Source organism: Phalacrocorax carbo, chromosome 2 (assembly GCF_963921805.1).
Source record: "Phalacrocorax carbo chromosome 2, bPhaCar2.1, whole genome shotgun sequence".
Classification (NCBI taxonomy): domain Eukaryota; kingdom Metazoa; phylum Chordata; class Aves; order Suliformes; family Phalacrocoracidae; genus Phalacrocorax; species Phalacrocorax carbo.
This window is the reverse complement of record NC_087514.1, coordinates 104,554,755-104,578,800: the sequence shown is the minus strand read 5'-3', so window position 1 is coordinate 104,578,800 and position 24,046 is coordinate 104,554,755. Positions and strand designations below refer to the sequence as shown.

The 24,046-nt window shown below is 45.5% G+C and overlaps 2 protein-coding genes across 3 annotated transcripts in view; one reads left to right on the top strand and one right to left on the bottom strand.

The window, feature by feature from the left end:
* Positions 1-4,372, top strand: part of SLC66A2 (solute carrier family 66 member 2) — a 66,453-nt gene extending 62,081 nt beyond the window's left edge. For both annotated transcript variants that reach the window (XM_064443743.1, XM_064443744.1), the window contains one exon: positions 1,165-4,372. In XM_064443743.1, the coding sequence (XP_064299813.1) occupies positions 1,165-1,372 (208 nt within the window). In that variant the 3' untranslated portion in view covers positions 1,373-4,372. The remainder of the gene's footprint in view (positions 1-1,164) is intronic.
* Positions 4,373-8,111: 3,739 nt separating this feature from the next.
* KCNG2 (potassium voltage-gated channel modifier subfamily G member 2) overlaps positions 8,112-24,046 on the bottom strand; it is a 58,810-nt gene continuing 42,875 nt past the window's right edge. Inside the window, exon 3 of the mRNA XM_064443742.1 lies at positions 8,112-10,610. Coding sequence (XP_064299812.1) covers positions 9,798-10,610 — 813 coding nt within the window. The 3' untranslated portion in view covers positions 8,112-9,797. The remainder of the gene's footprint in view (positions 10,611-24,046) is intronic.

The window sequence follows — 24,046 nt, the reverse complement described above, 5'->3', positions numbered from 1 at the left end:
GGCCACCCTTCCTGTATCAGGAGAGAGTGGGCTGCAGCATTTGGCTTGCAATAGCATTGTGAACTTGTGTCCAAAATACAAATTATGCTAGCTCCCTTCCTGAATGTTTGAGAAATGAAATTAAGTCCTACCCTGCTGCATGAGCCTGATGGAGTCTGATGAATTGGAGTCAGTGCTGGCAAAACGTAATTGCCCATAATTATGACAAATCACGCGCAATGCTCATACTGTGAACTACAAAGCTTTTGCCCACTACCACTTATCCAGCTTTTTAAAAAGCTCTCCTGTTAAAGTGCATGAGGCTTGGAAAGAGCCTTCAGGATCTGGTTGTTCACATTTTGTTGAGGGAAGTGAAAAGAATTTGATCTGTTTGAAGAACTTGCTTTTATTCCCCAGAGTTTCTCCTGATGTGGGGGAGCAGGAGCTGGACTGCAGGACAGGGTATGGCTCAGCACTACAGCAAGATGAAAGCAAGGATGGCTATTAAAAGGAAGTCTGAGCGTTGCTCTTGATCTGTGTCCTTGATAAAAATCCCTAGTGACGTTCATCCTTCCAGTAAGAGCTGCAGGCATGTCATTTCCCCTCTTTCTGTATTACTGGACAATATGTCTTCCTTTGGTTTGGCATTTTCTGCAATAAAAAATGGTTTCTTGTATCTATCAGAAGTGTTTGTTTCAATAGATGCTAAAAAAGTGTGTATGCGTGAGAGAGCAGCCTATGTGTTACTTCACCTTGCATGAGCACAAAATTGCACGCAGAAGTAGTAACTGCTGGGATGAATTGCCTTTGTTTTCCATGCACTGTATCACTTTGGTTTATGGTCAGTGCTGTCAGCATGTGGCAGTCATGTTTACAGAGCACCGCTGAGTCAAATATCCTAGCTGGGTATTTTAAAATGTTGGATACTTTCATAGCCACAGGCACTTGGAGCTGTAATTGCTGAGATAAGAGTGCTGCAGTTTGTCAGGAAGAGAATTTGATCCTCCCTTCCAAGTACAGTGCTGCGCATCTTGGCTAGGCACCGTCTGCCCTGGTTGAGGGGTGTCCAACCCACTGTTGAGTATAAACCCTCGCTGAAGTAGGTGGGATCCTCTGGCATGGCAGGTCTAACCACAAGTCAAGTTGTTCTCAGTAAATACTCTTCCCTTCTTTTCTGTCTTTTAGTGTCAAGATGGTGCTGATGTGGACCAGTGGGGACACGTTCAAGACTGTTTACTTCATCTTGAATCAGGCCCCTTTCCAGTTCTCCATCTGTGGACTCCTGCAGGTTTTTGTGGACATTGCTATCCTGTTGCAGGTTTACTTGTACAGTTACTACCCTCAGAAGCCTGTGTCCCACACTGCACACCCAGCCAGCACCAAGGCCCTGTGAGGCACTCAGCTGGACAGGTTGCAGGTCAATGGCGCTGCGGAGTCAGCCACAGCAGCTCCTCCTCTGCTTGTAAGTACTCCTGTGTTGCCGAGTTGAAAGCAGAAAGGAGAACAGGGACTGAAAATGTGGCTGCACTTCCAGCTCGGGAGGTTTTATTTTAAATAACTTGCTCTCTCTGTTTTCAGACTTAGCTGTACAGAACTGTTTCTTGGTGGGGGGAGGGGCACTTTATTTTTGCATATGTACCTATGAGCCTTATCAATTCACAACTGTTTGTATATTTAATCACAAGGGCTGGATGGTTTGTGTTTTTAATGCTATTTAAAAATGTTATACCACAGAAATTATAGGATATTTTGTCTGAAACTTTTACCTATTTATATAATATAAAGCCTGTACGTTGGCAGGAAGTTTGTGGCATATGCTAGCATTCAGTATCTCCAGGATGTAGGAAGATGTATGGAGGAGCAAATGCAGGAGCTTTTTCTTTTCTTTAAGAGGGTCATCTGGTGAGCAGAGAAGGTATGGGCAGGAGGCCCTGCAAGGAGGTGAGCAGCCAGAAATGAACCAGTCATACACATTGTAAAGCATCAGTGTGCTAAAGAGTGAATGGTAGGTGTTCACTCCTGCTGCGGGATCAGTGTAGCAGGCAGACACATCCAGGAGGTGATAAAGGGGGTCTGAGCATGGACAGTGCTGGAGCCATCTTTAGAGTAGGCACAGCCGGTCAAGCGCTCAGGCATGAGGAGCTAACAGGAGACCGCAGGTAACTGAGGTAGTTGTGCTTTGAAACGATGGGGTTTGGCAACGGCCTGCCCTTCGCTCAGGAGCAGCACTGCTTCTGCAGCTGTGCACAGGCCAGAGCCAGGCTGTTGGACGTCTTTCACAAAGCAAAAGGCCAGCATGTGTACGTTGCCAGTATTGCCAGGCAAGTATTTCCAGATGGTGATTGAGCTACAAAGGTAGAAGCAATTCCACTTCCATTGCCTCAGAAGGGGAAGTGAAAAGGTTTGAGACAGGAAAAGCCGTATCCTATGGAGTAGGACTAGCATGACAGCTTGATTTGTTGAGGCTGAGATTCATGTTGTTTAATGCCAAACAAAAACCAGTTTGTGTTTTGGGGTGTTTTTTGCATTGACCCAACAAGGAAGGAGTCCACGTTTTCCCATTTCTGTTGCTTAAGATCTTCTAGGCTCTTAGAATAGTCAGCAGCCTGTACTCAGACAGAGGGACTGAGGAAGCTGAAAGAGCGGAGAGTTTATTTATAAATGTAGATGTTGTCTATAATGGCTGTTCGCCAGCATAGGTCACTATGCCCCTTCTGAGAACTGCACGTGCCTAGCAGCTGCAGGTGGTGTGGACCCACAGGGGGGCTGTGACCAAGCCCCTGGGCTTCTGCCAGTCACCGTCGTGAAACCGCCCTGGTTGGTGTGAGGCAGCCATAGCAAGGTGCTTAGTCCCAGGAACACCAATGCTTTCTTCTTCGTGAGGCTCCCTCCCTGCTGCCAGGTGCAGGGAGCTGGGAGCTGGGACAGATTTTTGAGAATAACTTTTTTCTCCAGGATTAGTCCAAGAGCTTATGTATGGCATAGGCTGATAGCAGCAAGTTTGAGGTTAAATAACTTCAGTGTGCAAATCAGACACTTCCCCTACCCTGTTTTATTTGGGAACCTCATCGTCTGAGTCTGGACTGTCTTTGTGGGGGGCAAACTGTCCGCTCCTGGAGGGGAAGCGTCAACAGACTGCAGCGGTGGTTATGTGTCGCTGGGTTGTGAATGCCCATCTAAGACAGGGAAGAGTGGGCTGTCCCTGTGCTGCTTTAGAGACTTGGGCCCCACTCACTCCCCAGGTAGCCCCAGGCTGACATCGGGGCTCCCACTGCACATGCCGGTTGGTTTTGGAGCCGACAGGGTGGTGGTGGAGGGCTGAGGCCCAAACCTGCAGGCAGAAGTCCTGCCCTGGGGCCAAGCTGTCCTGCCCTTTGATGGGGGCACTGCTGGAGGTGGAAGGAAGGGCATCCTCGGGAAGTCCCTCCTACCCCAGCAGATCCAGTCGGATCTCTGTGAATAAAGCAGAGCCGAGGAGAGTTGCTGTTTCCGAGGGCTGGGCACAGAATGCTCCGCCTGGGCACTGACTCCATGCTCTTTGTTTGAATCCGTACTCTTTTAGGCCTGAAGTGACCTTACAAAGACAATGTACTTGGCATGGCAGGTTATGAATGTTTTGTTCCTCTCCTTTCTGCAATGTTCTGGTTGTGTTACAGGAACATCTGGGCTTTTGTCTTTTTTAATTGAAAACTTACTTAACAACTGGCTTCTCCGGTATGCTGCTTTAATGAGGATTGTATTTCTACTGTATGCAAACAAATACTTTGTGTGTTTTAATGGTCCGTTTTTTTTTTTTTTAATAACTTGATAAGATTTTTGTATATGGTGGTCTTTTTCTAATATTCAATGAAACGGGGATATAAGAAATGAATGGCTCTTAAGAAACATACTTCTGTATGTTACAGCTTCACCTGGGAGTGTACACTTTTGGCCACCTCTTTGGCTTTGAAATACAGGTATTACTGAGGATAAAACAACTGTTGTTTTTTCCTTTTGGGACTCTTCCTGGGGCAGATTCTTGAGTCTGTCATCAGCATCCAAACCAGCGAGCTCTGCAGACCAGTCTTGTTCACACCAGAGCTGAAAATGCTGGAAGAGAAGCCAGTGAAACCATGTCTCAAGTCATCTTCTGTATGTGGCATTTAGCAAGGTAGGACTCTTGGCCAGGAACTCTTGAACTTCATCTTGCAAGATACTTTGGGGACAAAATATTACAGAACTTTGGTTTTGTTCTTTAATTGTCAGGAAGTATCTGTGTCAATTATCACCTCAGAGAATAAGAAATCAGTTACTTTAAATACATCTCTTTGAATGTATGGCACATTTCATGGAGTTTATTTTCTCTGTTAGTTGCAATGTTTTTTTAAAATAAAAATTACCTATTATATATAAATTGCAGTGTTGCTTTGTTTGGTCTGGATATAAGATGCATGCTTCTTAATTCTTATTATAACTTGTCTAGAGAATTGTCTGTAGTGACAATTAGTGTACTTTTTCCTCCTGATGGGTAGATAAGCACGAGGCATAAATTGTCCTGAGTTCATGATGCACTACAGGGATTCTGGATTTCTGTCCCCTGCTCTTCCATACATCCTGGGGTAAACTTACCCTCATGACTGCTTAACTCCCTTTATGCATGTGATGCTCACAGTAAAAGCAAATTACTACCAGATTATACGTAGCTTTGAAAAAAACCCTGAATGATGCAAACTGCATAATGAGCTCAAAGACAGGACACAGCTGAGGGACATGCCCTGCACAGCCTCTGGATGGAAGATGAGGAAACTGAGTGTGTCATCTCACTGCTGTGCCAAAAGTCATCTTGACCCACCTCCCCATTGATTCAGGACATGAAAACAAGCGAGGACAGTCAGGACCAGCTTTGCGGCCGATGCGTGGCTCCTGGGCTCTGCTGGGCTACTGTTGCAGGTTGTACAGCTGCTCCGGCGCGGGGAGGCGGTTTGCTGTTGCTGAATGCAGTGGTTGTGGAAGCTGGAGAAGAGGAGTCGGTGAGCAGAGAGGGCTGGGAGGGGCACAGGAGAGAGGGTTGGGAAGGGCAGGAGGGGAGAGGTGGGAGAGGCTGAGCTTGCTCAAATAAGGGGCTGAAGAGAGAGATGCCTGGAGGGGAGGGAATGAAGGAAAACCAAGACCTGGAAGGGCAAAGGTAGGTGAAGTGGGACGTAAAGGAGGAGAAAAACGAGAGTGGGGAGTAAAACCTGCCTGCTCTGTTACAGTCCGCGGGCAGTGGGGACCACAGAGGGCAATGGCTCAGGGAATTCCCACAATGGCCGAGCCTGCTTATTATTCATAGTGGTTGCACTGTCTATCCCAAATAGTACTGGTGTTACCGTCTGGTGCTCTGGCACTCACTGAGGGGAAGCTAACGGTGGCACTGGCCCTAAGTGAAACAACAGGAAGCCCCTTCAGTAAATGGGAGCTCTCACAGCCATCTCTGGATGCTGCAGCAGCCAGGGCAGCAACAGGGCCCTGGTCCGGCTGGCTGGTGCAGGGCTGGCCCTGGCCTCTGGGCAAAGCTCTCCCTCGGCCATGCAGGGCAGGCAGTGCTCTGCATCGCAGCTCCATGGAGACAGATTTCATGGTTAGATGTTTGGGTGCACATATCTACATATGTCATTAGATGCAATTAAAAACATTTTAAGACAAAAGGCAAAGCTCAAATTTGGTGCTGGGTAGTAAAGCAAAGGTTGGCCCCCAGGTGCTGTTTGTTAAATTTGGTAGTGATCTTTAGCTTAGGCTTGAAAGCCAAGAAGCCTTCAAGGACCTGACCAACAGCTGTAGTTTTATTGGTGGCTTTCTGCAACAGAAAGAAGGCATTAAAGTGTAAGTCAACAATATGCCAATAAATAAACGCACTGCCTGGATGCCTGTTTCACAGCAGCAAATAAGAGACCTGGACTAGAACAAAATGAAGCAGGAGCAGGTCTCCCTGTAAACAGCCCTGTAAAGCAGCCAAGTCCCAAGCAGACGTCAGCTTGGAAATGCCCCGACAGCAAACACAGACTTAGGACTTCAGACCCCCAACCTCCCCCTTCCATGTCCCGGTTTAAGTAGATTTGGCTTTTGTAGGTGCTGGCTTAGCCGTGCTGGGAGACCACGGGGCTTTGCTGAGCCTCAGATGGGCCAGCAGAACCACGCTGGATTTCTCTACCCCTCAGCCCCCCCCCCTCCCCATTTCCTCTGCCACCCCACGGCTTCATACTCTTCTAAGGATGTACCATGTAAGCGCCAAGCCCTGTGAGAGCCAAGGGTACTTTGTCCCCCATGAAGCATCAGCTGCGAGGCTGCCATAGGCTGTGCCTGTTCTGGCCTCATCAGTGTGCGACAGCAACCTCTGCCCGGCTTACTGCTGAGGGGATGATACCATGTCATGTTTTACTTAGGATTAGTGCTTTTTCTTAATTGGGGTTGCTGTGAGGTAAGAGATGGCTGTGCATGTGCCGTATGAGTGGAAGGAGTGGTGTTTAGGCCATTCCCTCTAACTCTGTCCCTTTATGAGTTACCCCATCCTTAGCTCTCAAACACAATTACGGCTTTCAGCTGACTATTGTTGCCTGCTGCTGGAATTCGCATGTCGAGGCCCACGCGTGCTGCCACCGAGACGGCCATGTAGAAGAAGCGGCTTTGCTCACATGTGTTGTGAGTCTGTCCCATAGGAGAGGGGAATTTTTTTGTTTTCCCTTCGGACAAAACCAATATGCTACAATCATGAAGCACTAGATTGTGTTTCAAAGAAACAGGTGTAACTACCTGCTGGCACCGGCACGACAGCGGTGTCACATTTATTATAATTAGAGATAAGTGGCTTTAAATCATGTGTGTGCTGTGTCAAAGAAAAACCCAAAAACGACCATATACAACAAACCCAATACTTCTCTAGCGGCCGATCAAAAGTAATAAGCATCACCCGCAACAACAGCTACGCTGGGTGAAACTCACTCTCCTCTGGGTATCTTTTATGTCTGGCAATGTGTGTGCATCACAACTTTATAGAGCTTCCAAAAATAATTTGTTTAAAAGGTTCCTGGTTTATATGTGTTTCCTCATCTGTCATCTCAATAGATAAAATGAAACTTTATTAAAAGCCAGGCCTTGACTAACAGACATAATGAGTGGGTTTTGTCACTTTATTAAAACTCTCTGCGTGCTGGAATGAATCATGTGCCTTTTGAAAAATATAAAGAACCCACTGTTGTAGGACAATAGCAACTTGATGGAGCACAGCAATAATACGGTGTGTGTCATCAGTCTGTTGTTCTACACAGCTGCTGAGCTGCAGTTAGCTGTCCCGGTGCTGGTTTTTTCATGCTGCGGGGCCAAAAGCAGCATTCATTCATGGTTATTTGCTAGTACTGCAAGCACAAAACTCTTCATTCTGCATGGATGTCTACTCCAATATGGCTCTTCTAAGGGCAAGCTAATGCTGCTGATCATTCGTGGGCCTCACCACCTTGAGGAGATGTATCCTGCGCCCTCCGTGCACACTAGCCGTGATCGCTGTGTTCACACCAGAGATGTCGTGCTAAACAGCACGTGGTGTGCATGAGCCAAAAAGCACCATGAAAGGTGATCTTGCAGGTTCACCTGGTGAATCTGTCAGGCCTCACCTGAAGACCGAGCACCCGATTGCCACCATAAAATGCACTGCTGCCCCTCAGCACTGTGTCACACTTTGTCCCCACGCAGTGGTCACACTGCTGGTTTGCATTTAGCCGGCTGCAAAGCTGTATCCCTGATGCCAAACCTTAATAAGCCTTAATGCAAGAAATGCCTGCATCGGGATTAAAAAAACAATAAAATTAAAATCCCTCATGAGTCACAGCAACCCAGTGCTCGTACTGCTTTGCCAGGAGTCTGAGTCAGCCCAGGCACCATCCACCAGCCTTTGGCCCTCCTCACCTGGCACAAGGAGTGGGTGCACTCCCGGTGGTGGTGGGCTGTGAATGATGGGCAGAGCCCTGGCACAGGCGGCTGTGTTCGGTTTGCTTGTAGTCCAATACAGCTCAGGGTTTGTAACACACCTGCTGCTCCGCGCTGTGCAGCCTGGCCCAGTGACCCCGCTGCGCTGCTCGGGTCTGGCTGGCCTGGCTACGGCTGCAAAGGAGCTCCTGCAAAGGAGCTGCTATGGGCCAGAGAGGGCCAGTGGCATGGGACCCTGGCTGGAGCACTGGCATGTATGGCTTCACATCAGCACGGCGAAACACTGCCTCCGCCCCTGCCCCCGAATCACCAGAGGCAAGCATTCAGCAACAAAGCTTCTAATTTTTATCAAAATAAAGTGTAACCTTTTATTTTCCCTTGCTCCATTCCTATAAGGAATGGCTTAATATGGGCGTTTGCTAACATAGGATTGGTGTTGCAAAATATGCTGAGGCAAAAAAAAAAACCCAAACCAGACAAATCCCATCTTCAGCACATCAGCTTTTGTTCCTGGCAGGAGGAGAATATGGAGGGCAACACTGCATGACTTTAATACAAATGGGGACATAGTTGTGCTCCATTTCCCTCCATCCCCTGATCGAATCCCACCTGTAGGAGCACTGAAAGGCCCACATAGTGCACTGACTTGGACCAGCCACACAGCTCCTCCAGGGAGGGGGCTCACGGGGCTGGCATCAGTAAACAAACATGCAGATGGCAACATATGATTCATTTTCCCTTTAAATTGACTTGAACCTTTTGAGAATTAGGAAGAAAAGCCAGAACAATAATTCTCATTTTTAGATTTCAGGATTGTCTTTTTCTTAATAGGAAGAAAAACATAAAAAGACTACTCCTAATGTAGAGCACGGCTGCTCGGCTGCAGCTCAGGCCAGAGCCCACTGATGGCACCTCATTGACTTCTCCAGGTTTGGACGACTACTGTTTGCACATGACTGCTCTCAGTGCAGCCACCACTGCTGAGGAAGAGCATGCGGAGCTGGGAGTCACTACTGGTTTAACATCACCCTCCCCTTCTTGGGGTGCGTGTAGTTCAGGTTTAGTCATCTGTTGCACACATTTTTTTGATACATGAGGGATGGAAATAGTTAACAGAAAGTGGAGAAATGGCATGATTTGTAAAGATATTTGCTATATTCAACTGTTAGCAAAGGGAAAAAAAACAAGTTAACATACTGTAGTCAGGAAGATTATGTATATTTCTGTCGTGGGGCTAAGATACAAAGCTTAGGGTGGTAAATATGCATATTTACTAAATAATGCATACTGCGCTAGTGCACAAGTTGGAGCTGGCAGCCCAGGCTGCGCTGCCTGATCTGTAAAGCAGACAAAACCAAGCCCCTGGGAAAGCTGAAGGGATGCTTCTGCCCTTCTCTCACCCTCACACCTTGGCTTTTCTAAGGTTTGTGTTCCTTAGCGGAGCTGCCAAAACAAACCCCCTGTGTGTGGGGCACCGCAGCACGGGGAGCCCCTCATTCAGCCCCTCGCACATGGAGTGTCACTGAGCAGGGAGGAGGCGGCAGGCTGGCTGCTCCGCTGAATGGCACCCCGGCACAGCCTGTGCTTCATGTTACGTTCTCCTGGCTGGCTACGTTCAACGGCTGCTCCTTGGGGGTTGCCAAAATATTTGCTCAATGGAAAAGAAAAGCCCTACGAAAAGCGATGGAGCAGAGCTGTACTTGGTAGAGTCTCTAGGGCCACTTTTCCGAGGGCCCCTAAGATCAAAAGTTGGTCTTTAGAAACAACCTTGTGTGTGTTTGCCCCTCATTTATGTAGTTCAGGAGGTTCCTGCAGAACTGACATCCCCCCCCCGTCCGCTCCTTCTTGTGCTGTGAACATAGGTCTTCAGCTGTTCAGAGTCAACAACTTCTCTTGGCTTCCCGGTGCACCGCAGGCTGACCCTCCTGCCCAGCAGCATCTGGTGGGAATGTGACGCTGAGCTCCTGTGTACTGTCACCGCCTGGGAGTTTGGTGCTCTCTTCCAGAAGGCGCATCTGCCTGCTTGCTGCTCGTTGCTGCTGCTCCTTCAGCTCACTGTAGGAACGGGAAAAGGTATGAAAGATGGACGTGACCGGAAAAGCCATCAGCAAAATCCCACTCAAGATACTGCTCAGGGCTACCACCTGTCCGGGGATGCTACGAGGCACCATGTCCCCATAGCCAACAGTTGTCATGGAGATCACAGCCCACCAGTAACTAGTGGGGACACTTGTGAATTCTTGCTTGGCTCCCAGTTCGCTCTCGGCCAAGTACACCAGTGGCGAGAAGAGGGCCATGGCGACGCAAAGGAAGAGCAGGAGGAGCCCGAACTCCCTGGTGCACCGGCGCACGGTGAGCCCCAGCGTCTGCAGCCCCAGTGAGTGCCGTGCCAGCCTCATCACGTACAGGATGCGCAGAGCCCGCAAGAAGCGCAGCACCAGGCCCACTCGTTCCAGGTACTTGTTCCCAGCTCCCCCACTGGGCTTGCTGCTGTTTTTCGTGGAGACCATATCCACAATGAGAGAGATATAGAAAGGCAAGATGGCCAGGATGTCGATGATGTTGAGCGGGGTTTTCAGGAAAGCACACTTGTTCTCTGCCTGGATGGATCGCAGCAGGAACTCAAATGAAAACCACGCCACACACACCGTCTCCAGCACAAAGATGTCGTAGCACTTCTGTGAGCACTCGCCCTGGGGAGAAGAGGAGCAGGAGACACAGAAAAGGGGAAAGAAAAAGATTTAGCCAGGGAGTGAACCAAAGAAACAGAGTGCGGCAGTTCTTAAAGGAAAGCACCATGTGAAATCAATACGAATTGCGAGGTACTGAAGTAAAATCATCGCTGCTAAGAGCAGCTGGAGCAGATAACTAAAACCAGAGCTACTAGCTACGTGTTTGGCTGCAGGACAGGTCAACGACATTCAGGAATATCCTGAGGCTGCCAAGAATTTGGTGTGATGGTATCAGCTGTCAGCCAGACAGCCCACTGCTGAAAGGCCAGTGGCTCACACCTCATTTCTAACCAAGACTTTAACACCTTTTAGAAAGGATTAGTACAGGATTCACGGCTTTTAGTAAATGGGTGATCCCTCCCTCCCTTCCTGATCAATAATAAATTGCTTCTAAATGGCTCATAAACACCTACAGCATTTTTTGTTACATGCTTGGTGTCATCTATAATCTATTATTCACAGAATAGAGAATATTTTCTATATTCCAGTGAACATTTATTAACACACTAGCCCTATAGTCAAAAGCTTATATAAGTATTGATAAATGTAGGTATTTCTAAAAGAAAAAGTACCACAAGACTACGGGTAGGGTCTGGAGAGAACCATTTTTAATTACTTCACCTGTAACAACTAATGACCACGATGCCCTCCCAAGCTTTCTGAGGCACTGGAAGAGGTGCTCTTCCCTGCAGGCTCGCTCAGTGGAAGATAAAGAGAAAGCTGGTTGTTTAGTTACGATGCCTTCAAACAAGCCAGCCTTGGCGCATTGGAACAGCAATAAACAATAATGCTGGTGACGGCTGCTCTTTGATTGTTAATTCAACAGCACAAATACCATGGTAATTCTCTGCTACATCGCTGTTAGTAACTCCAGCTGAATAATAATCAGCTTCTCTAAATAAACAGATTTTGATGTGGACAATTATAGGGCTAGTGCTGTTTCCTCTGTAAGTGCTCATATAGAAGTGTTAATGCTCTGGGGGCTTTGAGCGGAAGGCAAGTGTATACTTATTTAAGGGAAATGTATATTTATTCGGAGAGCCAGTTTGACTCTCAAGAATTCATGAAAACTCTTGTAAGCATGTAGGAGTCCATCCATGCTAGTGGGGTGTGTGACTCCCACTGGATGCAACAGGTATTAGATACCAATGTAAAACCTCATTTTGCTCACCTATGCTAAATTAAAGCAATAAAATATCACGCAAGAGTGGCGGGGCTGTGTCAAGCTGGTCCTCATTTCGCCACTGGAGAAGCTGAGAACCTGGCACATCTATAAACAGTTCTGCCCACATGCTCACCACAGGTGTCTTTTGCTAGGCAGAGCCAAGGACATTTTTACTGCACAGCACCACATCCTAACTTCATCCTTCTCTAAGTATTTTTGCACAGGTTTTCCCGTTGTGAAAGAAAACAGCAAAGGAGTGATGAAACTTTTGCTCTCTTCACTAACACAGTCTTCCCCAAAACGTCAGGGAGCGATTGGATGCACGTTTCACGGGCTGCTGCACCGAGCAGCAAGAGCACTAGCATCACATTCAGTATAAAGCCTTGCGTTACCTCAATACAATAACCAAAATGCTGAGCCACCCTCCCCATTTCACATTTAAGAAGAGATTGAGACAATGACTAAAGAGATGTCAATAGGAAAAAAAAAATTGGAAAAGGAATCCTCAGGGACAGCATTTATAGTCCTTGTATTAAACACCATGAAAGGCTGTAGTACCTTGTATTTAGAGATTTTTTTTTTTTGTATTCCACTTTCAGTTGGCATATGATATACCTTCCACTGTTTCCCAGGGTGTGATGCTGATATGGAGAGAAAAATTACTTATCCCATTGAAACTGCTGTCAAGATTTTAAGCACATTGCAGGGAGGAAGGATAGTCTTGTTTTACTAGTGTAGTAGCTCACACAGCCTATCTTTATCTTCCTAATTTTGATAGGTGTGAAGACTAGAAGGAGCTTAATTTATATCTACCTTACCAAACTAATTTGGTCATAAATATGTATTCTTGTCACAATCATAACGCATAGGACAAAACATTTTGTTTTTAGAGGCTTCACTCCTATCACAGCATAATTAAACTGTCAGGCTCTCCCATCAGATACGGTACCAAGGTGCTTTCATACCACCGCACAAATCCGGCTCTGTGGGCCAGAGCCAAAGCTCACAAAGTCAGTGGAAGGACTCTGCCTGTACCGCTGTAACTTCTCGCCTTTTTACCAAGAAACCAGCCATCAGACCGATATTGTCCCAGAGCCCTGCTGCCTGGGAATCTCTCATCTGGATAGGCCTGATTTCACATCTAAGGGCAACAGGTGCAGGCGATTCACAGCTCCTGATACTAGCCTTGCACGTGCACAAAAGGATCAGGCTGAGCCATTAGGAAGACAACCCACAGAAGAATGGCTATGGCTTGAGCAAAGGAGCAGCAATGGCAAGAAGGAAAAAACCCCAATGTGCAAATTTGCTTTCTCTGAAAGGTACATCACTACTTGGACCTCCATGTATGGAAACTAAGGTGTAGTTGCCTTAAGAGACCTATCTGGTAAGAAGCATTCTGGATTCTGATGTGCATGTATACAATTTTCGAGCCACTAAAAGTTTAAGGAAAGCCAGTGAAGCCTATGGAGAATTTAGCCTTGGAATAGACCTACAAAGACATGACGGCGTTTAATAACTAATTTGGCACCTAATTCCCCCAGAGCTCTCTATTTGGTGCATAAGGAAAGGAAACTTCTCAAAGTCCTTCTGTGTTTGAGTTTGGTGTGGGAGCGAACAGGAGTGAAAATTGTTTCTCATTAACGGACTACCAGGGGAGATGACTTTCGGAAGACTCTGTCTGCCCTCCCACACTCTGACATGTTTATCCTGTGTAGGTTCACAAACCTACAGCTCTGCTATTTATGTCTCCAGTCTTCCTGCGGAACTACATCAAAAGCGCAAGCGCAGGAGCAGCCTGGCAACCTTCGCTCAGCTGAGCATGAAAGGCTTGGCAGTATCAGAAGCTTGGGTCATCCAACACAGAAGAACCAAGCTGGCATCTTCGCCCATCACTGTAACGAAGAGCTGAAACTTACTAACGTGCTCCGTCCAGAGCTGATGGTGGACTCTAGCTTTTCCCTGCTCTTCCCACTATCCACAGCTGACAGCTAACGTTGTGAATGCTGAAATGTTTACTTTCAGTAGAGTGGAGCGATAATGTTCTGCTACACAGAGGTCATCTAATGGGATGAAATAATCCTCTCTTTAGCTAATGCATAATTATTTTCAGCAAAGTGCTAGTCTTTCTCAGTATTGTTATTAACCTATTGCAATCTGAACAAGCCAGGCTCTGTCCGAAGGCTGACCTGAGAATAAGAGGGTCTGAACAGGCTTTTAGAAAACAGACCTGTGTGTCAATTAACCTGCCAGAGGCCTTTTTTTCACTAATTAAATGTCTTCCTGTCCCCTGGATCGTGTTTCAATATCATCCAGGTATGACCTATTACTATCCTCACATAAAATCAAAGACAGTAACAGCAAAACCATGTTTCATGCTCTTTGCACTTCGCTTCTTTCAGCTGCAGCTGCTTTTCCTTCCAGCTTTTTCCCCTTGATTACAGCATTGTAAAAAAAAACAAAACAATTTTTCTCTTTCAAAAATTTTTAAGTATGTATTCGAGTCCAACCGGATGCTGTAACTCTGCTTAGGGTTTTGAGGTTTTTTCCATTCAAGACAACACAACAAAAATGCGCAGAAAGACACACACAGATGGAAAAAAGCAATCAAGAATTAATCAGCCATTGGAATTAGAGAAAACAAGTCCTAACAGAATAGGATAGCCTTCTGCCCAAAATAGGTCTGTACCAAATCTGTGTGTTCTCAAAAAAGATCAAGCTGTACCAACTCATGGCCATAAACATGTACATTAACAACTACATACTGCTTTTTACTTTTTGTATGCAAAATAGCTAGCTCACATACTAACTAACCAACCAACCAGATTTCTTAATCTTGTAATCAAACAGACATACTTTATGATCACATTTTCATATCTAGCTTTATGAAACTGGGCCACAGGAAACCTTTTTTTTTTTTAGTTTTCATAACAATTTGATTTCTTTTTGAGTTTTAGTGGTCTACACAAAAAAGAGCATGAATGGCAATCACAAAGGACACCCAAATTGTACTTCTCTGATATTAAGAGACTACCATTCTTTTTTTATAATGTGCATATAACCATGCCATTGTATAAAAAATATCTTAGACTTTTGATTACAAAAGCAGTGATATTAAAAAAATATATGGAAACAGTGGCTCTTTATATGATGTATATGTTTGTTTAAGTGTGTATATGTGTTTCTTTCAAGCAGCAAGTACATTTTTATTTTCCCTGTGCAGAAATTATTTGGGTATGGAGAAATATCCACAGTTACACAGGATTTTGGGGCCATATACTAATGTCAACTCAGGGCACCAGAAAAGAAACAAAAGAAGATCTCAGTGAGTAATTCTATGCAGTCAAATTAAAGTGAGTCTCCTTCACTAGGATTTATAGAAATTTGCTGTTGAAAAGCCAACCGCAGTGTCGTTCTTCTGGAGAAACATTTTCTTTGCCAAACGTTTCTTTGGCAAAAGGAAAATTACAAAGAGAAATGCCGGTGTCACTGGAGTTCAAATCCAGCTGTACTTATCGCTTTGTATGGTCTGTCTGAGAATCGCAGGCATCTTTCAGAAATGTTTTGGTTTGGCTTGCAGGGTCCCTTTCACTGGTACTTCCCTGTACCGCGCCTCAGAAAAATTTTCTGCTGTGTGTTGTGTAACTTCTTGACCCTGCCTTTGTCGTCTGGTCTCCTGAGAAGAAATTCTGACTCTCCTCTAGATTCTTGCAGGCTTTGATGCCATCTCCCCCCTCTGGCATTAGAAAATGTCAAAAGCCAGATCACCTCTATCTGCCCTAGTTCTTGTATTGCTTTACATTCACATTTTTGTATGGTCAGCAGCTCTGCAGTACTTTCAAGGAAGAAGTTTCAATGCTGCCCACTTTCCCTCTGTAGTGAAGATTTCCCTCCCTGTCAAACGTATATGTTAAGAAAAAAAAACCTAAACATGAGAGGCATTGCGTACAAAAATACTTACATAAGCTTTAAAATCATGACATTTCTGAAACGATATTTTTGTTCTCTTCCACTTGCCCCTTGCTGCTTGAGCCTTTTGGGTCATGTATTTCAAATGTTTCTCCGTGCACATCAGATCAAACTCTTTAACAAAAATGTGGAACTTGAAATTCTGATATAACTGAGGTCTCAGCACCAGAGACAAGCGTTAAGAGACCTGCAGACCAAGCCGCTGAGGCTGCTACACAAGGTCTGCCCACATCCTGGACACAGTGCTGCAGAGAGTGAGACAGTCCCCAGCCCAGCGGCTTCCAGTGTTCACCTCGGATTTGGGCTTGAGGCTGAACCACCTGGTTCAGTGAACGCCTGCAGAGAGCTTCAGAGGATGGATCCCCCCCACTTCCAGTTATTCAGCACCCCAGCACTTGGAGCACTTGCCCAGCTCGGGAGAGACCCAGCTCCTGTTCCAAAGCAGGCAGGGCGAAGCCTGCATCTGGCTCTGTCCCAGCCTGCGGCAGCACCTGGAGCACCAGGTGCTGGGTCACTGCCCTCTCTTGTCTCAACTATCGCTGTGAAATTAAAAATCCTTCCTTGACAAAAATTCCAGCAAAACAGCAACATTCCCAGAAATGTACCTCCCCAACAAAACCCAAAGATTTTGCTACCACTGGCACTCTCTGATGAAAAGCACTTTTCTGATGAAAAGTGATTTTCTGATGAAAGCATCCAGCCAATTTTCACAGTAAGGATAAATGCATGACTCTTGCAACGTGACCCGCTGCTGGAAGGGCAGCGTCACGCCCTGCCCTCGGGCGCAGGCACGCACCCCTCACCACTGACAGACCACCTACAGACATGGTGACTGTAATTCATTCAGTACGTCTGCCATTAAAGCTAGGGTCAAGCTGAACTTGCAGACAGCCTGCTCTGAGTATTTCTTGTGCTCCTGAGCAAAGATGATTCAGCTACTGCACAGTCTGTCCTCAAAGCTGGCTGGCTGTGGATTCAGAGTAATGGTTTCTGGTTTTAAAATTGCCAAGGGGCCATGAAAGAGCCCTCTGCTTGTTGCTGTACACACTTTGATCTGCATCTAGAGCTTAGTTTGTGCTTCATCTTCAGCCTAGCTGGTAGAAAAGGTAACCAGAGCCTTGCCTTCAGTGGGGAGGGTTGTCACTAATGGTTTGCAGTCATATTATGGACACAAGATAGCTCTTGTACAATTGTGCCTGTACAGCTTGTCTTTGTTGAAGAGAAAGGGCAAGAAGATGGGCAGGAGCTATACCTACTTTAGACTTACATCTCTGCATTTGCTTTGATCCTGAGACAGCACAGCCCCAAATCACCACTTTTCAAAACCTCTCAGCCTGTCATTTTTATTCTGCTGGTGAAGCTGCAAAGAAACATCGAACACCAAGAGGAACATGGGAGATGCCAAAAGACTATGGCAACTGCCAGAAGGTAACTTCAGGGTGTGCTAAAATCCACAGCCAGAGTCTCATCAGCTTGTACAATTACATGCCATGCTACTCAGGTGCCATTATGTGGTCAAAGGGTTACTGAGATACAGTGACCTGAATGTGCCTTGCATTTGTCTCAAAGTGCTCTTCGGACATGCAGCTATGAAGTCAAATGGTTATGTTCATGGAAAGCTCAGAAAAGGGTCTGGGAGTCAATGCGAGGGACGAGAAGACCGTGTGTGAGGAGTCTACCTGTGCACTGTGGTAGCCTGTGACCACCCTTGCAGACTAAATAAGCAGGAGGTACAGACGGCACTTGTGATTCAGGATGCTGCACAGGGAATCAGCCATGTTTCCTTGTGTTACTCTGCCCAATCCACAAGCAGCCTGGTGCTTTGGGGCATCTCAGCCCTAAACTGCACAACCAAAATTAGATACTGTAGGTAGGACTTGGGTTTCAAAGCCATAAATATTGAGCCTTGAGACATGTTTAACCATCACCTTATCCCTTGCAAATGCTGTAGATGTCTTAACAGCTGTACTCGACAGTATGGATTTGGCATATATATCTGAATTGTGGAGAAAGACACAGACGCAGGGGATTCAATCGCCTACCTACCAGGGAAGACTGTTGTCCTGATCCTAAGGCTGTCCTCCATTTCCCTGCCTCCTTCACTTACAGTCCTTGCCACATGTAGATATATTCTTCAGGCCACTGTCCTGATTCTTTTTGCCCCAGTAGAGTTGCTGGGAAGAATGGAAAGCAGGTAAGTAGTACTACAGATGCACAAAATGCCCTCTCATTAATATTGTCTTCTCAAGCAGCTTTTCTCACACCTGCATCTGCTTTTAGCACACATTTCTCCAAAAGCAACAGTATTTATTAGAGAGAAACAAATGTTATCTGGCTCTACTTTATGGAAAGCAACCAAAAACTAAAATCTGCAAGAAGAAACATATAAAGAATAAATCAGACCATAAATACCTATGAAACAGAACACCACCAACTTGCCTGATTTTCAGATGCCTATCAGGAACAGCATGGTACCTCACCTGGAGAGGCTTCAGAGGGTATAAAGACATCTAACATCTTAAAACTCCTCAGACTTTGTGACTGTGGCTGGGAGCAACTTGCAGGAACAGTATGTGCTCCAGCAGCCATCTGCTACTATCTCCCAGTCTGATCATGCCACACACCAAGAGAGGGCCTGTACTATAAATTAAGCAGGAGCAATGTACCCCGGGTAACATTTTCTCTGAGGATACTTCTTAAGGCTCTGCTGCTTTCTCACTGCCTACTGACCTCCTCATAGGCTAGTATTCCCTTCACTTTGTATTTCTTTGGTTTTCTCGTGTTTGTAATCTGCTTCACTACAATGAGTACACACAGTTTCTCACGACCTGTGGTTTTCAACCTTGAACAAGCCTTGACATCAATTCCTTCCTTCTTACCAAATACACACATGCAAAACAACCAACACTTGTATTTGGATCTGGCTGATAAGTCTCAATATATAAGCAAAGGATTTGATTTGTTCAAGAACTGCCCGTGTTCAACAAGGATGACTCAAACTGGAATGAGTTGGGAGAGTAACTGAAGGTTACCTGGATGGCTAGTGGAGTGGAAAACCTATCTTAAGAACAGACAATTAAATGCATTTGAGTTGTTTACCATCAGGAAATGAAGGCAGAAGAGAATGTTTGCTGTCTATAAATAGACCAAATGGATGAAGAGAAGCACTCTTTAATGGTATGATCAAATGTTCTCATTCAGGTCTGTCTGGACATGCTGAAGGTGCTGCTATCTCCATCTACAACCCGGCTGTTTACAGTCCCCAGCTCATCCCACTGAATGGGACATACGATCATTCCTTAATCCTCTTCAGGGCAAAGTCTAACAGGATAACTCACTGGTTGGTTATGCTAGAACAGATGACTGTTCAGGAGCGGCTGGGAGGGCAACACCACCAGCTAAGTAATGGCACTCAGCAGGTGAGGTAGGAGCAGGAAGGAGAGGGACCTAACATGCTCCGTTTGCACTAGCTATTTGCAAAGAGAGCCCATGACTAATCGAAAGGATGGTGTTTACAGGAGAAGGAACAGCTACACCAGCTTGCAGAATCTGGACTTTAGAAGACACAGGAGGTTCCAGAAGAGCCTCCCTGCAAGAACATAAAAGGCCAGAGACCTTTTAAGATGAAGCTTCTCAGTTTCTAGACATAGTGGTGTGATGTGGTACTCATGACAACAGAGGACTGCACTCACCTCAGAGGACCCTTCCAAGTCCTACCTTCCTGTAATGTTCAACTAGCAAAGGCAATGATGCCCTTGATGCTGCTGGAGCTGGGTCTCGCAGGGTCTGAGATCCCTATCTGGCTTGTCCACAGCTTTTGTCTGTGCATGTGTGTAAGATGTAAGTAGGCTCTAAATAATAGAAAATTGCAGCCTATATGTACAAGAATAGGTTTACTGATATTTCTTTGAACAAATATTCTGAGTCAAAAAACTGGTTAGTTGTATCTGGAGTTGTCTTTGGCAATTTTACAATATCTTAGTGCCATTTGGAAATTTCCTGAAGACAAACAGCTACACAAGAAGGCATAGGTCCATGAGAACAAGATATTATACTTGAAACTCATGAACTCCCACATTTGAGGTAGGATTTCACAGGCCGCTGCCCATATGGCTTGCCTTCTATCAGCTTTACCCTGCAGCAGACCAGATCTGTGGGAAACACCCACGGGTAACACAGTGCTGCTCCAGGTGTGTCCACAGGTCCCACACAGCCTGCCATGCTTGGACCAAACATGACCTGCATAGCCTGACCTCAGGGGGCTGCTCAGCACAGAGGATTTCTTTGCCAGAGTCACTGCCACGGACAGAGTCAGTAACACAGAAAAAAGAACAATGATTTAATGAAGCAATGGTGTCCTCCAAAGAATAGCTTCACTTTAGAAACAGTGATGTTCTTAGTGTTTCTGAGTAAAAATTACCTTGGAATTTTCTATTTCTAGAATGTTTTTCTTGGTTTTGGCCCACTTTTTCACTGAAATTGAAAGTAAAAAAACCGCAAGGGACTATTAAACACCAGAAGCCTCCTTGCTGACATGTGTCCCCCTCTCCTCCTGATTTCACATGAACTAGAAATCTTCCTCCTCAGCCCACTTGCTTTTCTAGCTCTGATAGAGGCATCGTATCCCCTGAGGCTTGGAAACTACAATGCTTTTTTTGAAAATCAATTCTCTGTAAACCTAAGCAAATGCTTGATCCTGAGCTATTACATGAAGAATCCCAGTTACCTTGCAAATTAGAAAATCTCCTGATTTCTGGTGAATAATCCTAGCTTGTGTTTTCTATCCTAGTGCTCTGAAAACAAGACAGACTCAGTTCTTGCTTGAAAAAACTTGAGCAATGGTACTTGGCACTTACAGCACACCTGCATCTCATAAACATGGCAGGACTGCAAAAATAAAGATGGGCGTTATCTTCCGTAAGTGGCAATATAAATCAAAACACCGCAAAACCAAAGCAGGGCTGAGTCCTTGCCAAGGACTCTTATGTGCAGTTTGAAGTTTCCCCAGGGAATGACAACACCTACACCCAACACTTCCCTCTTAAAGGACCAGTCCAAGAGAGAGTGGGCTGTGTTACAAAGCAGTGGCGTTACCAATGCTTTCACACCTATCCAACACCTGGGAAAAGCTGATGCTGTGGTGGCTCCTGGCTGTGCTCACAGATACATGCAGGTATACAGTGTCTAGAACTGTGGTCTTTCTAAACCCAGCATCCTCTTTTCTTCTTCTTCTTCTCCTCAAGCTTGTCTCACACTAAAAAAGAATCTCAGTCTTGCTCTCTCTGTAATTGTATTAAAAAGAACAACAGATTCTTAACAGCATTTTAAAGCGTATTTTCCCTCTTATTTCCCTCAGTTTTCCTCTTCTTTCAGTCCCTGTTTTAAAGGCTCTTCTCCTCCTCCTCCTGCCTCCCACTCATTGCTGGTTTTATTTTACTGACCCACATTAGTTTTACTGGTTCCTGCAACCCTGTAACCTGCTATAAATGTTGGGGGCGTCTGGCTTTTCTCCTGGTGGAAAGGAGGACAGAGTCAAGCTTACTCTTTTCCTCTTACATTTTTTTCCAAACCTGTTATTTTCCACCTCTCTTTCCCTTTATCCTATTATCTGAAAGCAAGTGAAGGATGTGCCTGTGTTGCCTGTGGGTAGATTTGCTCTCCTGCTGGTAGTGGCTCGGTCGCAGCTGGCAGTCTGCTACCGCATTGCCCTTGCACTGAAATGCTGTAAGCTGTACTCCTGTACTTGCAAAGTGGATGAATTTTTGCAAGGTGGATCTGACCACTGCAAAACCCTGCACTCTCTCGTATTCTCTCTGTCTACTCAAGGCAATGGTAACCATGTTTTCTGTGACAGCAGTGCAGAACGTAAGAACTGCATGACTTACCTTAAATTAGCCGGTATTTCTACTGTGTGTGAAGGCAACTAGTTGTGGACTGGGAGAAAATATCCACAGCTTCTGCCCACAAACACTCAGTGCGTGGACCTTTCAGGAAGGTGCTGCAATTTCTGTTCTGCCATCGTCTCTACCCAGTGCAGCGTGTGCCAAGTTTCCAACACGGCTCAGGATGTATTGGATGGCTGGGACCTTCACGCTATTCTCTGTATTTCCTATTTGTATCCAGGGTCAGATGATGAGCTGGAGCAGAGGGAAAGGGAGTGAGTGTGTGCGTGTGCGTGCACGTGTGTGTGAGCCTGCATGGGAAGGTGAGGGTACAAGGGCCCTGCCAGTGAACGGCCAGGGGGCTGGGCTGGTGAACAGCCCGTTCCAGCTGAGGCACCTTGCCTGTGAGTGACCGCAAGCTCAAGTCTGAACTGCAGCTAACATTGGGACTCAGCCCCACTGGTAACATGTCCCAGCCTTTGCAGCACCCAATTTCAACACCTTCTGTATTTCATCTCAATCACCACATTTTAAGCAATGAAAATGTAAGCATTTATAATGTTAAATTTTTATTGCAATTTGTCTAAGTGCTGTACACATGAATCAGCTCATTACCTCAGCCTAGCTCTGCGAGGTCTAGCCAAATGTAAATCTGGTTGCTTGCTTTCATTCCAAACCTCCAGAACTAATAGCGACATATCCTGGAGCTCTGAGATGAAATTTCCAGATGATGTTTTTATTAAAAATCAACAAAAGATTTCTCTTTTTCAGAACACTAGGACAGTACTCAATAAGCCCATACAGCACAAGATCTCTTGCAAAAGGCAGTGGAGGAATCTGTGGAGTAAAGAAGCTACACTGTACCCTCAGGATATTACAGAGCAGGCTATACTGAGTAGCTGTAGTAATTTTACAAATATGACTGGAGGCCAAGCAACTACTCTCATGAGATTACTTCAGAGATTCCCTGAATGATTTACCTGGAAGTTAGGAGAATGAACCCACTGGTAGGTATTGATAGTTATGGAGGTGGAACTAGAGAAATATTAAAATCATTAAATACAGAGCATATTTTGCTGAGTAAGCTGTATTGCACCAAATATAAACCAGTGAACAAAGTGACAAAGTTACCAATGCTTTTATGGAAGTCTTAGCTGTTCAATTATTTATCACTTATGTTATACTGCAGCATATTTATACAATATTTAAAAGAAGACCTGAACCTGCTATTTATTCATGAGAAGATATCCTGTAGACTGAAAGAGTTCATTAGCACAGCACAAAGTTATTAATGAGTCAACAGGAATTTCATCTTATCCAACTCTTGTCTCATCCCCAAGCTAACAGTGCAGAGAAATACTCTCATTTTTTTGACTTCTAAGTCTAAAACACTTCACAGATTCTCATCTGGTTCCCAAAGTCCATATTGTAACCTACTATCCTCAAAATATTTGGGAAAAGCAACTTAGGAAAAGATGCTGCAGTGAGACCAAAAGTTAGTAAGAGCCATGGCATGAACAGCTCAGGTGGTAACTTTGCTGAGATGGGGAATTTTGAGCAGAAGGTCTACAGGCTCACTGTGGGACTCTGCAAACCTGTTCCACAGTGCCACGTCCCCACCCCACCCAGTCTAAAGGAAACTCTTAGTGAAAGAAAATACAATATTCCTCCTAACCCTCCTGATACAATGGAGAAATATCTTCTTACTGGGACCATGTTTCCTTTACCTTCCCTTGAAGGAGCTGGCCATGACAGAACAACTAGATATGTCTGCTGAAATTTGAATAGCTTCAATCAAGCAGGAAGGCTGGAATTTTTTTCCTGGGGAGGAAGGACTGAATAAGGTACATTTTTTTTTCCAAGAGGAGCAAGCAAGCCAAGGAGAAGAAACGGCGAGAGCTCTCCAAACGTAGTCATGCCTAAATACAACTAGCTGTTATCCAGTGCTCTGTCCACACAAGCAATATCAAGAATAACCAATCATTCCTTCAAACATTTTCTATTCATTAGCAGCTTCAGGTAGCCTTGCAAAGGGGAAGGGCTATCTCTGAAGAAAGTTGGCAAAGCTGGCGCACGGTGTGATATTTGACCAGGGGGTTTCCAGGCTGCGGGAGTCCTGGGCAGTGGCAGTCAGCGCAGGTGCAGTGGGCAGTGTGTTGTGCAACAGCGATGCCGAGGACTCGCAGCACCAAATGTGTTTCTCTAGTGTGTGAATACAACAGTCCTGAACTTGGCAAAATAAACTGGTACTGAGATATGCTGTAAGCCAAACAGCTGCATTTGGACAACCAGTAAAGGAAAGATTTAGATTCAGATCCACAAAGGAAAGATTAATACATGCAATTCTTTTACATTAAGGACTGTATCATTCAGATGGTTCACAG